Source organism: Staurois parvus, unplaced genomic scaffold, assembly GCF_062004578.1.
Source record: "Staurois parvus isolate SC_StPar_1 unplaced genomic scaffold, SC_StPar_1.0 ptg000137l, whole genome shotgun sequence".
NCBI classification, from domain to species: domain Eukaryota; kingdom Metazoa; phylum Chordata; class Amphibia; order Anura; family Ranidae; genus Staurois; species Staurois parvus.
The window spans coordinates 3,264,494-3,279,816 of record NW_028317933.1 but is presented as its reverse complement, the minus strand read 5'-3'; the positions used below and the strand labels follow the sequence as shown (position 1 = coordinate 3,279,816).

The 15,323-nt window shown below is 41.4% G+C and overlaps 1 protein-coding gene across 1 annotated transcript in view; it reads right to left on the bottom strand.

The window, feature by feature from the left end:
• CHD6 (chromodomain helicase DNA binding protein 6) overlaps nt 1-15,323 on the bottom strand; it is a 192,410-nt gene that overhangs the window by 16,687 nt on the left and 160,400 nt on the right. Inside the window, exons 32-36 of the mRNA XM_089673251.1 lie at nt 10,954-11,105; nt 8,321-8,518; nt 5,004-5,447; nt 1,609-1,785; nt 9-128 (exon numbers count right to left, since the gene is read on the bottom strand). Of these exons, the coding sequence (XP_089529377.1) occupies nt 9-128; nt 1,609-1,785; nt 5,004-5,447; nt 8,321-8,518; nt 10,954-11,105 (1,091 nt within the window). The remainder of the gene's footprint in view (nt 1-8; nt 129-1,608; nt 1,786-5,003; nt 5,448-8,320; nt 8,519-10,953; nt 11,106-15,323) is intronic.

The following is a 15,323-nucleotide window of genomic DNA, read 5'->3' as shown; positions in this document are numbered from 1 at the left end:
AACCCTACCCGTCGTCCTGCATCTTTATTTACAGCGGAGGTCCTCTCTTCACCAGCCAGCATGCTGAAATCCAGCTTCATTGGTTCCTTATACCGCTGACGCCTTGGCTTAGGTTTGTCTGATAAACTCTGCAAAAGCGTTGCAGAAAATTAGTTGGCATAAATGAAAGGATTAAGGTCTTTCTACTTACTGGGGAGAGTGTCCAGTTACAGTGCTGTAAAAAAGTATTTGCCCCCTTCCTGATTTTTTTTTTTATATTTGTCACACTTAAATGCTTCATACAAAACAAAATGTAATATTTCACAAAGAAAACCCAAGTAAATACAAAATGCAGTTTTTAAATGAGGATTTAATTTTTTAAGTGAAAAAAGCTTCCATACTTCAACAAGAAGTCTGGCCAAAGCTTTTTTTAGCCATACTTCCCATGTGAATCACAGGAGTGCACTTACTTTTCTGAAACTGGTTGGAAAAGAAGCTGTGACACCTCTCTCCATTCTGTACGGGTGCAATGACCCCCTTGGGACAGTAACCGTTCCAGAGCTGCAAAGAAAACCACTCTTTTTTGTGGCTCTGAAGATAGCATTGAGCACAGTAAGAAAAAGGGGAGAACAGTGAAATTCCAGCTTTTACATCAAGACACCTGTGTGAGTGAGGGTGTCCCTTCACTGTAAGGAGGATTTCCCTTAGAATCAGAAGGACTTGGGGGTCTAGTTCTTTTCACTGGACTGGGATGTAGGCTTCTGCTTAGAGCCTAACGTTTGTTGCTTATAAAGTGAACTCTTCTTGGATTCCGAAGCAACCACCAGTTTGTGACCTGTCACCTTCACCTTGTTTATGAGGGGTCTTCAGTGACTCGATCACTGCCCTGGAAGAGCTTCTGGTTGGTGCTGGATTCCAGACATTAGGTTTGCCTGGTACACTTGAGATCGCTGCCTAATCATTCAATGACCCAGAGGAAGCCCTCCTCTATCCCATCAAAAAACGAGGTTAACTGAGCTGAACGTGCTTATGCCTTGGCAGGGACACCGGCCTTGTTTAGGCCAATGTCCATTTACCTGAAGGAGGCAGAATAACCTAAACAGTCATTCATATGTCATCCTCTGTGTACTATAAAAAAAAAAGGTTGTTACATATACACCGTGTTCATACAAAATACCACTTTTATATTTTGCTCCACCCTGTGCTGTGGCATGCTCTTTTACTTGCAGCCTCATGTCACAATTTACAAACCATTATTGACTGGAAACACCTGCTGGGAAGCACAGTAAGGCCTCTATCATACAGTTTCTATTGCCCCCTGAAAAGCACTCCACAGTGGATTAGCTTTTTTTTTTTTTTTTAGAGGGTGGCAGAGCACCAATGGACAAATATGACCGGGAGTGATGCCATTCAAGCTCAGCATGCAAATGTTAAAATTTGCCAGGGTATGTGTACAATTTCCTTTGTCTGCCATATCTACTTGTATATGGACAAACAGGAGGTGTGTAAAAGCATGGATTCACTGCCAGTTTGCACTGCCCCCTGGCCGCCAGTGTAAAAAGGGCCCTTAAAGTTCTACTAAAATTTTGGATGATTCAAGAAGCGACACAACAGAAAGCATGCACTTACACCTCCATAGGTTGGGATGTCTATTGTGCAGTCCGATTGCTGGCGCAGCCATTCCAGGAGGCTCTTGTTGGGAATAACTTTTTCGGAGTGCATCTTAGAAGCTGTACTGGCAGACTGTATGGGAGATGGGCCTTCAGTGTGCGTAGATCCCAGCTGGCTGGAATCTTCCCGCATCCCCTGTGCGGTAAAAACCATGTTAAAGAACAACAGAAACATTAGTATTGACGTCAGCACAAAGTAGAATACTGACATGGCCCCGTGGAACTGGTTCAGGTAATCACACTGCCAGATTTATGTATAAAGGTTCAATAACATTACAGGTTCAAGGAATATGTGCAGGTTTTGTAAATATTTCTTCTCTATTATTTATTTTCTTATCCGAATATTTATTCGACAAACATGAAATATTGCCAAAATATTTTGTAAATTATTTTGCCAGCAGTGGAACTCTTCGCTATTTTTCACATTTAAAGGCTTTCATTAGCCCCGTTACTTAAAAAAGCATGTAAAACCCCCTTCACTACTAGACCAATTTTTCTGTTTTTCACACATTCTAAAAGGGTGCATTTTTGGATTGAAAATTTACTTACAACCTCCGTAACAAAACAATTTTTGTACTCACCGTAAAAACTTTTCTTGGAGTCCATTGAGTTGCACAGAAAGTTATAAACCTTCAGGTTAGACTGTTGCCTACAGAAGGATTGTACACTGTTATACAAACTGTAAGTCCACCTAAGGCAACCCTGCTTGCTACCAGCAAGCTTCAGTTTTGTAGAAAAGAAAGTGACAGCATGATCATAAACACAGAGGTCGGGACCTCAATGGACTCCAAGCAAAGGAGTACAAAAATACTCTTCTCTTTTTTGTTTTGTGGGGAAGATGGGAGTCTTTAGCTTTGGGGATGTCCAAAAGCAGTCCTACTAAAGAGCTGGAAAGACAGGAAACAATCACAAACATTCCTAACAAACAGGAAACTGGTGTCTACCTGGAGCTACCTGAAGGATCTTGTAGAAGGAACTAGCATTAGACAATGCCGAAATATCCACTGTATGGACCTTCAAGAATGTGTGAACTGAAAACCAGGTGGCGGCCTAAAGCTGTCCATAAATGGAATGAAATTCTAGGAAAAGTTGTATGAAACTTCTCAGAACATTCTTAGAACATTTGTTGTTTGTTCGAAAGATAGTTTGCTTTTAATATTTGATTTGAAATGAATGGATTTTACTAATGAAAACCACACAGAAATATATTCGTTCAAAAATGTTTCCGTCCTGCTCCTTCGAGTGTTCACTTCACCATAGTCGAAAACAAACATTGATTTGACCCACTAATGATTAGAAAAATTAACAAACTTTCCTAGAACCTTCTTTTCACAAGAGTTTTCATTAGAAATTTACCCTCCTATGGTCAGCTATACAAATCTTGAAACCTGATTGCCTTATACCGAAAGAGGCACTCACAGGTCTAGAAGAGAGAGCCTTAACAGGAAAGAATGGGAACATGGGGGGGAGCATTCCTTGAGACCATAAACAGAACGATAATCTAAGCCATTTAGAAATTGTGGTATGAGAAGTGTGTAGAGGGGGATTCCTTCTGAAGTCATTTCAAAATGACAAAAAGAGAAACAGTCTTCCTGAAAGAAGCAGTGACTGAGAGGTAAACTTGCACAGCTTGAACCGTATCCAGAAAATGGATTTCCTTTTGATCAACCACAGCTGTACAAAAGAATAATGTCTTGGTTAAGGTGAAAGGTTGAAAGTACCTTAGATAAGAAGGAAGTCCCAGGCCTCAATACTACCTTGTCCCTATGCAAGACAAAAAAAGGTCTGAAAGGTAAGGCTGCCAGCTCAGAAACTCATCTTGCAGAAGTGATAGCTACAAGGAACACCACCCTGTAGGTCAGAATAGAGAAATGAATGCCTATAATGGGTTCAAGCAGCGGCTTCCAAAGCTCAAACAGAACCAGGTTGAGATCCTACAAGAGTCAATGGGAACAGATGGGGAGGAGCAACATGGGAGACCCATGGCAAATTTCTTAATTAAAGGGTGAGAGGCCAATGGGCTTTGTAACTTAATGGAAAATGCAGACATTTGCCCTTCGATGGTACTAGGAGCCAAACTAGGACCCAAATGAAAGGAGAGAATTTTTCTCACAGAGAAACTCCAGGGCCGTATTTGCTCTACCTTTCTTGCCACAGTGAGACTTCTGGTTCCTCCCTGATGGTTGATATATGCCACGGCTGTGACATATTCAGAATGAATCTGAAGTGCACAACCCTCCAACGGCTTGTTCCAATGCAGCCCAGGACTCCTCCACATTCCAAAAGACTAGCATCCATTGTAAGAATCTTCCAAAAGACTGGATGAAAACACTTATCAAACTCCAGAGCTGGATGCCTTAACCATCAAGTCAAGGACAGCCTCATACTTGGTAAAAACCGAACTGGTCTGTCCAAAGACTGGACTGATTTGTCCATGATGCTCCAAGCAATGAGTTGGTAACAGCAATGATTTCTGAAGGTTCAGGATCCACCGAAACCTCTAACATCTAGACAGGTAGAGTTACATTGTCCAACAGGGCCCTTTGCTGACTAAACCCTCAGCAAAAGGTCATCTAAGTATCAAGGGGATCTTGATATCCAATACAGGTTTTATTGCCAACTTCAGGAGTCAAGCCATGAGGCTTGAGAAATAGGCATTACTGCCTTGAAATGCTTAGCCTTGCCCCTTCCATGCCCTCCGACATCTGACATCATCCTGGAATATTCCCACACTGTGAAACGGACTCTGGTGTTGTTGTAGCTCTATATGCTGCAGGGGACTTCTCTTTACCCTCTCTGGATTGCTGCAGTTTGACCTAGGTCCCCGATATGACTTCCCTTGGTTTTAGGATATGCCTTTTCTCATATTACTAAACGTGGATGTTTTTAGTACCATTTTTTTTTTCGTTTTATAACAAAGTTAACTTGCTACACTTAGAAGCACCCTCTGGCGTCCATATTATCAATTTAGCATTAACTGTAAGTGATGGCCCTACAATTATTCCACTTTGGCTTGTGCGGCAATTACTCATGATGTGCTGAGGAATCCAATTGTTTTTTATATGCACATGCATCCTGGGTGTGCGTGAAAGAGGTTCTTTAACATTTTTACAACTATTGCATACATAAAAGGAATGGAAAAAAAGCAGAAAAAACATAATTTAAAAAAAAATGTACCCAACACCATTAAAATTTTCATTTAAATATTACAGCCCTTTAAAGATAATTATTCATTATATGTAGACCTGCTTCCTTGTAACAAGAATATTTGAAACTACACACTTACTGTTCACACAAACCCATACTTTCATTCACAGGCAAACTATTCTCAGCCTGTTGGATGTGTTGTCTTACCACAATTCCTGCATGCATGCCCCTGTCCTTTAGGAAAACCAGGTCCATCCCTTCAACATTTTTTCTTCTTCCTCGTCTCCTCCGAAGGGCAGATTCCTCCCTGCGCAGGCTTCCGTTTACAATCTGACCTGTTACAGGGTGGATGAGACCAGCCTGCAGGATTCCTGACAAGTCCATTCCCAGGGAGCTCTGCAGACCGCCTATTCCTGCCACCTTGGGTGTACTGCTGTTGATGGAGTAGGCTGAGCTGGTAGCTGTAGATTGTTCTCTGCAGAGCTCCATGGCAGTCTCTCTCCAGCCATTAATAGCTACAGAGCTCCTCCCATGTGATGGAGTGAGATGCTGGGCAACCCGGGGTTTAATGTCTGACCGCTCACTGTCAAACTCAAATGGTTTTCTTGGCTTACGTTCATCATTGGAAAATGCTGGAGCAGTTATTGCCTCCTGCAAAAGTAAAAAATTAAGGTAAATAATATTTTAATACATTAATATAAGACCTGCTCAACACATCTGTGCTTATATGGTTCCCGTACTCACAAGTATACACTTGACATTTATTATCTCCATGCTGCCTGCTTGTAGTCTGGGTTACTTAAAGTGGAGCGCCACCCAAAAGGGGAAGTTCTGCTTTAAGCCTTTATCCCCCGCTTCCCATTAAAGATTGGCAGTTGGGGAGCGGGTACCCGAATTTGACAAGTACCCGCTCCCACTTCTGCTGTGATCGCCTAGGCGATAGGAAGCGGACGTTGTCCTCCCCCCTCCCTCCCTGTAGTCTTGTGAGACACATGACAGGTCCCAGAAGACTACGGGGCCATTCACAAAGTGCAGCGCTTCTCACGCATGCGCAGTGGCCACCAGGCTGTGAAGCTGCAAGCTGTAACAGCCGGGTGCCCACACTGAAGATGGCGGCGCCAGGAAGAGAAGATGGCTGGTGAAACCAGAGGTGGTGAGGCTGTATTTTAAAACTCAGCAACTACAGTTTTTGTAGCTGCTGACTTTTATTTTTTTATTTTTTTTTTTAAGTGGAACTCGGCTTTAACGCTTTAAAGGTTAACTTTCGTGGAAAAAAAAAGGCAAATAAAAAGAAATGTAGCGTATACAATTGCAACTCAAGTCATATTGTAATTGAATGTTTCTAAAAAATTATCCTTCCTTTTCAATCTGCAGGACTACCATTTTCTGTAAAATTCAATGCAATATGGCTACCTGGAGGCATTCTTTACACAGATGATGTAAAGAACACCCCTGAAAATGGCATTTCCTGCTTCAGTGATTGGCTCACTGATTTTCCCAGAAGTTTGCACTAGGATACAAGTCAGATTTTTGGTCAGATACTCCCAAAGGTAAATCAAGGCTAAAGTGATGCAGACCATGCCAATTTCCTCATTAGAGCCCTGCAGGTGCAGCAGCTGATTGATAATTATGAAACCACTCCCATACAGATTCACTCTGCACATGAACACAGACAAACAGCTATTTCTCCAGAATAACAAAAGGTAGGAATCTGCAACAAAGTATGTTAAAAATCCTTGCAATGTACATAGATCACCCAGAAGGGAGTGTTTTCTCAAGAAAAGTGGAGTTACTCTTTAAGGTGGAACTTCACCTAAAAAGTTCTGCTTATCCTTTGTCCCACCTTCTCTCTCCTTATTGTAAACAATAAGGAAGGGGGGGGGGGATGGGAGGTTTTGACAGGTAACCGCTCCCATTTTCATTGGGATTGCCTAGGTGGTCTGGGTGGAAATTAGTCCCAGCCACCCCTTTGTCCCTGCAACCTCCTGGGACATGTCACAGGAGGCTGCAAGACTACTCACAGTAGCACAGCATGGCTCATAGATCTGCAGTAAGAAGCTGACTGTTAAGCAGCAGGGAGCCGCAGCCAACCTCCTGCAGTCATCATGGCACTGAAGACCGGCAAATACAGTGCTGGATCCCTGGGATGGAAAGTGTCTTTTTATTAAGTCAGTAACTAGCTGCTGACTTTTAATTTTTTCAAGCCTGACTGATGCTCCTCTTTAATCTGGAATACACAGACAGATTTGGTGGGAAGGAGAACTTCCAGTTGACTGCCATAGCAATCCGACCAGAAGTGGGTGTGAGTACCTGTCAAAACCAGGTAAAGACCCTCCCCCTCTCGCCCCCCCCCCCCCCAAAAAAAAGTGCCAGAAATAGAAGTGAAGGAGAGTAAGAGGACATAAAGCAGAATTTCCCCTTTTGGGTGGAAATGTTAAGTACTGTCACTTTAACAGCAGTACCAGAAATAAGAGGCGGTTGGGACAAACAATAATGATTATCTGACAGAAGTTCTAACTCTTCCTCTTTTTATTGGGAATAAAAGCATTTTGTTGCAGTCTTTATCCCCGCTGTCAAGACTTCCGATCCATTCATATCAAATGAAAGTGATGGAGAACCTCTTCATGGGGACATAGATCACAAATAAAATCCTGATAAGAAATTCTACCCGTTGCCTCAACTTTATTTCGAATTTAAATTTTTTTTTTAAAAAGTGACTGGATCTGGCCTTACTGTATTGTAAAAATGTTAGTTTGCTGCTAAATATCATATACTGCAACAACAACCCAGATTCTTCTTCAGCGTTTTAGTAAAAGAAGGTTACTGGAGCTCTGTGAAAAATCCTCACTATTGGGCAAATTGTTACATCCACCTTTGACTGTGTCTTACGACTATATGATCCGTACAGATAAATCACTTGTAATTGGGATTTATAAAATGGAAACTGTGCCATAAATTACTTTACCCACCAGCTAAATAAAAGCCATCTGAAAACAAAAGAGTTTACCGTTCACGTGCCCCCTCTTCACGCCGGCCGCACACAAATGTGCGGCCTCCTGGCGTCTGGGCCTAGACGCAGAGCGGCCGCATATTTGCGTTCTATTAAAAAAGGTCATATGAGCCAAGAGCGCGCTCCCTTGTCCGCAGCACACATGTCCGGTACTCACGGAAAGGTCCTGATCTCCTCTTTCGATCGGGACCTTTCCCGATCATGTGACCGCCGTGACGGTGAATCACGGCGGTCACTTGACCCTAAAACCCCACCCCGCCTCCCGGATTCTGAAATTCTTAAAGGGCCAGGAGGCACCGGCGCCAAGGGGTTAAGCGGCAGGAATTTTTGCTCATTGTGGTTTACACACTGGGTGGATATAAATTATGGTGTTTCAGATAGAATAGCACCCACAGAGCAGTAATATGTCCAAACAAACTTCCACACCAGATTTCAACAGCTGCATAACACTACAAAATATGTCTACCTATTAAATGCCTCCCCTAACAGCTTTGTCTTTTTACTGCAAACTTACCTTGTGGCCAAGTGAGCTGGGGGAGCCATTGCTGTAACTTTGTGCTTCTGAAGTGCTGTAGCTGCTCCTCATTGGTGGATTGCTGTGTAACACTGACGGTACCATGCACTGTGCTTCAAACTGCTGGCTCGAGGATGGCCACTTCCCCTTCAGAACCGAGTGGCAAATGTTGTCGATTCGGTTAATAATCACTCGATCCTACAAGAGAATGGCAAATTAAGACTTGGTGGAAGTTATTTTATATGGAGTTTTTAAGCAAGTTCAATGACTTGTAGAAACATACTATAAAGTTACAGTAAATACTGAGGTGTCCTTTTATGAAACAGAGATCAGCGGCGATCCTGAGGATCGTTGCTGATCTCTGATTATTTGTGGTTTAGAAAACAGATGATCAGCGGAGAACATGTTCTCCACTGATCATCTCAGCACACAGATGACCAGTGTATAAAGGAGCGATGTCAGCCCTTCACTGGCAATCCATGTTCTCCCTCTATATTCTCCAGCTCAGACCTGGAGGATCGGAGGAACCGCAAATGAAGCAGCGATAATTTACGTCTGCTTAGTAAACGGCGTTCAACTGATTTCTTACTGTAATCTCGCGAGATTATAGTAAAAGCAGCCGTTTTCCAGCGTTTGTAGATCGCTTCTCCCTTCATTCGGAGAAGTGATCTACACCGCTTCATAAAAAGGCATTCACAGGAGGACTGTCTCCTCTAAGAATGCCGGAAAACTGAGCAGCGGTTATTTACCACTGCATGATAAAAGGACACCTTAAATACTAAATTTGACCAACAACATTGAATTTAGCTTTTAAAAAAACCCACCATAATATTTTTTAATAATTAGCCAAAGCATTCTGGAATTTTAAAGAACACTAAGGCTGGCCATACTTTATACAATTTTCTTGAGAATATTGGTTTAGATTTACCAAAAACCATATAATAGGAGATCAAACCTAAACAACACTTTCAATTGTATCCAATTAGGCAGGCCCTTGCACTACATAGTTGAAGGTAAATATAAAGGAAATTGGGCAGAAAATTGTATAACACATGGCCAGCCTTATGTTACAGACTAAGTACCAAATAAAAAAATGAAAAAATATTTAACACCAGTTGAGACTTTTAACCATTTGCCGCCCGCCCTATGGCCGAATGGCGGGCGGCAAATGTCATCAGCATTCTGGGTGGACGCCATATGGCGTCCTCCCGCACATGCGCAGATTGCGCTCCTGCAGAGCGGCGCAGCGGCACGATCTGTCACCGGCTGTGTACCTCGGACATGGCTGATGACAGATCTGAGTATCAGCCCCGTTGCCGGTACCTTGTGACCTGCTGTGACCAATCACAGCAGGTCACATGACAGTTGTATACAATGGATGGCTTCATTCATGCCATCCATTGTATACTACTGCCTAGCTGTGAATGGTCACAGTTAATCACATGCGCATGTCATGTGATTATCTGTGGCCAAATCACAGCTGAGCACAAAAAAAAAAAGAAAAAGAAAAAAAACCCTGAATGAATCGATGTCATTCAGGTAAATGCTTGCTTATAGCAAAGTAATTCTTTGCTATAAGCACATTGTGTAAAAAAAAAAAATACTGATCACTTCCCCAAAGTAGTACAATGTTACTATGGTAACATTGTACTACTTTGGTCATAGCGAAATATGAAAAAAAAATCTTAAAAAAAAGAAAAAAAAATTTAATAAAAAATAAAAAAAATATATAATTTTTTTTTCCCATACTGTCACCAGTCAGTGTCCCTGATCACCGCCATGCCAGTTATATGATGACGCTGTACTGCACTGGTGACAATATGTAAAAAAAAAAAATAGTGAAACAAATTTTTTTAATTTTCCAAAAAATTATGACAAAAAAAATACAACTTCAAAAAACTCGCCATGCCTCCTATGAAGTACATTGGACTGTCTACTTTGCAAATAGGGGTCATTTGGGAGATATCTGTACTGTCCTGACATTTGAGGGATATCTGTACTGTTCTGACATTTGGGGGATATCTGTACTGTTCTGACATTCTTGGACCTCAAGAAATTAGATTGGCTGTCAGTACTTCAGGATTGATCAATATTCAGATCTATACCATAGTTTGTGAACTCTATAACTTTCCTACAAACTAAAAAATACATCCTAATTTGGGTTATTTTCACCAAAGACATGTAGCAGAATACATCTCGGACTAAATTTATGAAGAACAATTATTTATTTGCAAACATTTATAACAGAAACAAAGAAAAACTTTTTTTTTTCAAACTTTTTGGTCTTTTTTTGTTAATTTAGCAAAAAATAAAAACCCCAGCGGTGATTAATTACCACCAAAAGAAAGCTCTAGTTGTGTGAAGAAAATGATAAAATTTTAGTTTGGGTGCAATGTTGTATGACCGCGCAATTGTCATTCAAAGTGTGAGAGCGCTGAAACCTGAAAAATGACCTGGGCAGGAAGGTGTAAAATTGCCCGGTATTGAATTGGTTAAAAACTAAAAAAAAAAAAAACAAAAACAAAAAACTGTGCCTGTGATGATATAAAAGGATAACGTTTCATTATCAGTAACATTACTATACTATGAATTAGCTAAATGTTGAAAATTAAAGTAAACTTTGGCTTAAACACCTTGGGCCACTCGGAGAAGGAATATAGTGTTTTTTCCTGCAGAAGCTGAGCGATGGTAGGTGCTCGGCCATCATGGAAGTCCTGTGCCACTTCCCTCGTAGTGGACATCGAGCAGCTTTTTACTTCTTCCTCGGGAAATTTATCAAGAAGATCTAAAAGACAGGATGGGGAATATTTTAAAAAGAAAACTTTGAGTGGAGGGAGGAAGGAGAAACAGGGATGTAACATTATTCAATGCCCATAAGTAGATGAACATCCTCACCTAAAGTGGTTGTAAACCCTTACATATTCCCAGTGAAATGACTGGTCTCAGGTGATACACACAGATGAAACAAATCTTCCTACATAAGTTGTATCTGTTTAACTACAGCTGTCTTTCCCCTACACCCATTGTAAGTGCAGAATTTACACAGGATCTCTCAGCTGTGTAAAGCCAGAGGGCGGGGAGCTGAAGTTACGCCAGTGAGGAGAGCTCTGAGAGCTGACTGGAGGGAAGGGACACCCCCCCCCCCCTCCTTCACACAGTACATAGGAACATAGCTGAGGCTGTAAAGGTATGCCTTTTGTTATATTTATGTTGTCTGTTATATGACTTCTCTAGGACTTCCCCCATCCTCTGGAACTCCCTACCCCAATCCATCAGACTGTCACCTACCCTCCTCACCAACAGGCGCACCCTGAAAACCCTCCTCTTCAGGGAAGCCTTCCCCAACCTCACCTAACACCTGACCTCACCTAACAACTAACCTCCTCCACTCATCCCACCACTCCATCCCCCACAGCCATCTCCTCCTGTACCACCTTCCCCTCCCTCTTAGATTGTAAGCGCGAAAGAGCGGGGCCCTTGAACCCCTCGTGTAGTGTATTGTTACTGTCTTGTCTCATGTTCTGTCCCCCTTGCTACTGTACAGCGCTGAGCATACCCTTTGGCGCTATATAAATACTGTATAATAATAATAATGCTTGTTCTACCAGTAAAAGCCCGGTAAAGTCCCAAGTGGAAAAAAAAAATGCATTCCAGATGTGTTTCTGCATACGCGTTTTTGATGTGTTCTGGTTCATTTTTTCTTTTTCTATTTCTTTAACTTAAATAAGGCCATTTACATTCCAGTGTGTTTTGGGTGCATTTAGGCGCATTTTTGATGTGTTCCAGTACAGTTCAGAAAAAACCGCATGTTCTACTTTTTTTTTACTGGAACTGACTGCACTATTGTGAACATTGGAAACCACGTAACCTACTATCAGTGCGTTTTTGATGCAGAAAAAACATGCACTGGGAATGGAATGCACTGGGACTGCATGTGATGTGAACTGGCCCTTAAAGGAGAACTTCACCCAAAAGGGAAGTTCCTCTCTTTCTCCCCCATGTTCTCCTTCATATTTGGAACATTTTTTTTTTCTTATTTTACGGGGGAGCGGGTATTTGGTTTTAACCCACTTCCCCACGTCTGGCCGAACTTTGGCCCCTCCCACCTTCCATCGCAGCCTCCTGGGACATGTCACAGGTCCCAGAAGGCTGTGGGACCAATCAGATAGTGCAGCATAGCTCGCATGCATGGCCGGTTGTGAAGCTGGCTGCCCACAGTTAGAATGCTGGCACAGAGGACCAAATCGTGGTGAAGGAAGCAGCCGGGTGAGGACAGTGCTGGATCGTGGGAAAGGTTAGTGTCTGTTTATTAAAAGTAAGCAGCTACAGTTTTTGTAGCTGCTGACTTTTAATTTTTCCACAGATGACTGAAATGAAATACCATTTTAATATCTTGTCATGTTAAAAATGATGAGGTTTTACGAATTTAGATTACATATACTTTAATCCCTGGCCTAATAGTCCATTGAAATAGTTGTGCCACGCAAAAGCTTACGTAATAATGAATAATGATCTAACGGAAATCTTCTGACAAACTGGCAGAACAGCAGTGGGAAGCCTAGCAATGCAGGGCTTTAATCCCATGTACAATTAAACCTCCCTCAGCCTCTATTTTTTGCACACTGATATTCTTTAAAGTACATTTAAACACTCACCAAGATTCAACTCCTATCTATTACCATATTTCCTATGTCTGCTCAGGGGGAAAAAAAAAACAAAAAAACAAAAAACAGATTTGCATTAACCCAGCAATGAAAGCATCAGCATGTCTAAGTGACAAACTCAGATCTTACCAGAAAGGATAGTTGTAAGGATACCAATTTTTAAAAACCTCCCCTTTAATGTCACAGTAGTGTAGCAATGAGATTGGTAAAGCAGTTGAGAGGGCCACTGTTAGGGCCAAATTGGTTGTTTTGCAGGCTGGCTGGTAAGTGTTGCTGGGAAATCCTTTGTATGTGTGCAAAGTGCACTGCCCCTCCATGTGCACCTTACTGCTAAGGCTGGTTATAGGTTGGGACCAGGGTGGATAAAAATCAATGTTTTTAAAAAAAAAAAAAAAATCGGATTCCTTTTATTTAAAATCGGATTTTCTAAAATAAAATGCTTTTTGAGGAAAATATATTACCATCCAAAAGTTATTCCATCATGAAATAAAGATTCGTTTTTTAATTATGTAGAATAAGGCTGTATATGTTTAATGTTTTTGGTAAATAAATTCCATGAATCCATTCACAATGTCATGCTCTTCCAGAGGTTTTTGTAAGATTATTGGGCAGTTTCTCTGCCTACAAGATATTATCACAGATGCTCGGTTTACTTTTGCAGTTCTCAAAACTGAATTTGACTCAGCGGAGATCACATGCCTCTTCTTCACAGCAAAAATGTTATAACATGAACAGAGTTAAGAAAAAGACCTTCATCCTAACTTCTACAAACCTATGAATACAGAATCAACCCCTTCACTGCTAAGTTTCAAGAAGTTCAGTGAATAGAATAGAAACAATATTTTTCTGATTGTTTGGAGTGGAATAGATCTGCACAAGAAGAAAGTGAAACTAAGTGTGAGGAGGAAGGGGCTGACAGTCTAAGTTTCTTAAAATATATACATTTTGTTTAGCCAAATTAGTTAACAAACATGGATGTTTAAGCAAATCACATATGCTGGAATGTTATTGTTTCAGTTGAATAAATCTATTTAAATTGTTATTATTAAGGTAATGATTATTTTTCTCCTTCCTAAGTACAACAGAAAAGTTGTCCAAATATGAATGATTAACCTATTAAACTGGGGATAAAAAAACTAATATGAAAAGTTGTTGTTCTAAAAATCTTCATCTACTTGCATATTAAAGTTATACCAGCAAGAATTAGTCTTTATGTAGAAAACTAGGATTTACATCAAGCCTTACTGACTAGTGATTTAAATCAGTTTGATTTAAATCAAATCCACCCTGGTTGGGACGGTCACCATTTTGTGTGCAGTTGGCTAATTTGGATGCAGAGACACACTGGATTCCTTTGCTGTCTTTTTGGTATAGCTGGGTGTCAAGTGCGTCCCTGTACCTTTAAAGGAGGGATGGGCTCCTCCAGGCACACCTGCCCTTAACCTATCCATTGATACATGTGCTCCTACTATGCAGGCTCTTGAAATTTTAGAGTTAAGTCCACACTATACAGAGGACCCTTGACGCGGGACTGTGGTTTACACATGTATTTGCAAATGTGTGCAAACAAAACCCACTGTTTTTAATGCAAACTGTTAGATAGGGCCAAATTGGTTGTCTTGCAGGCTGGCTGGTAAGTGTTGCTGGGAAATCCTTTGTTTGCCATGTGCATTGCCCCTCCATATGCACTGTACTGCTAAGGCTGGTTATACAGTTACAAGAAAAAGTATGTGAACCCCTTGGGATTACGTGGAGTTTTGCATGAATTGGGCATAAAATGTGCTCTGAACGTCATCTAAGTCACAACAATAGAAGAACACAGTCTGCTGAACATAATACTACACAAACAGATGTTGCCATGGTTTAATTGCACATAACATGTAAACATTCACAGTGCAGGGAGGAAAAAGTATGTGAACCTTTGGACTTAACTGATTGACCCTCCTTTGGCAGCAATAACCTCAACCAAACGTTTCCTGTAGTTGCAGATCAGACCTGCACAATGATCTGGAGTCATTTTGGACCACTCTTCTTCACAAAACTGTTTCAGTGTAGCAATATTCTTGGGATGTCTGGTGTGAATCGCTCTCTTAAGGTCATGCCACAGCATTTCAATCGGGTTGAGGTCAGGACTTTGACTGGGCCACTCCAGAAGGCGTATTCTGTGCTGTTGCAGCCATTGTTTTGTTGAATGACTTGTATGCTTTGGGTCATTGTCCTGTTGCTAACACTATAGCAATGAATGGTGCAGTGTGTCCTTCTCTAAAGCAACATTTGTTATTATGGTAGTGGTGGTCAGCCAGTCCACCTCCACCATCACATCCCATGAAGTTGATCCA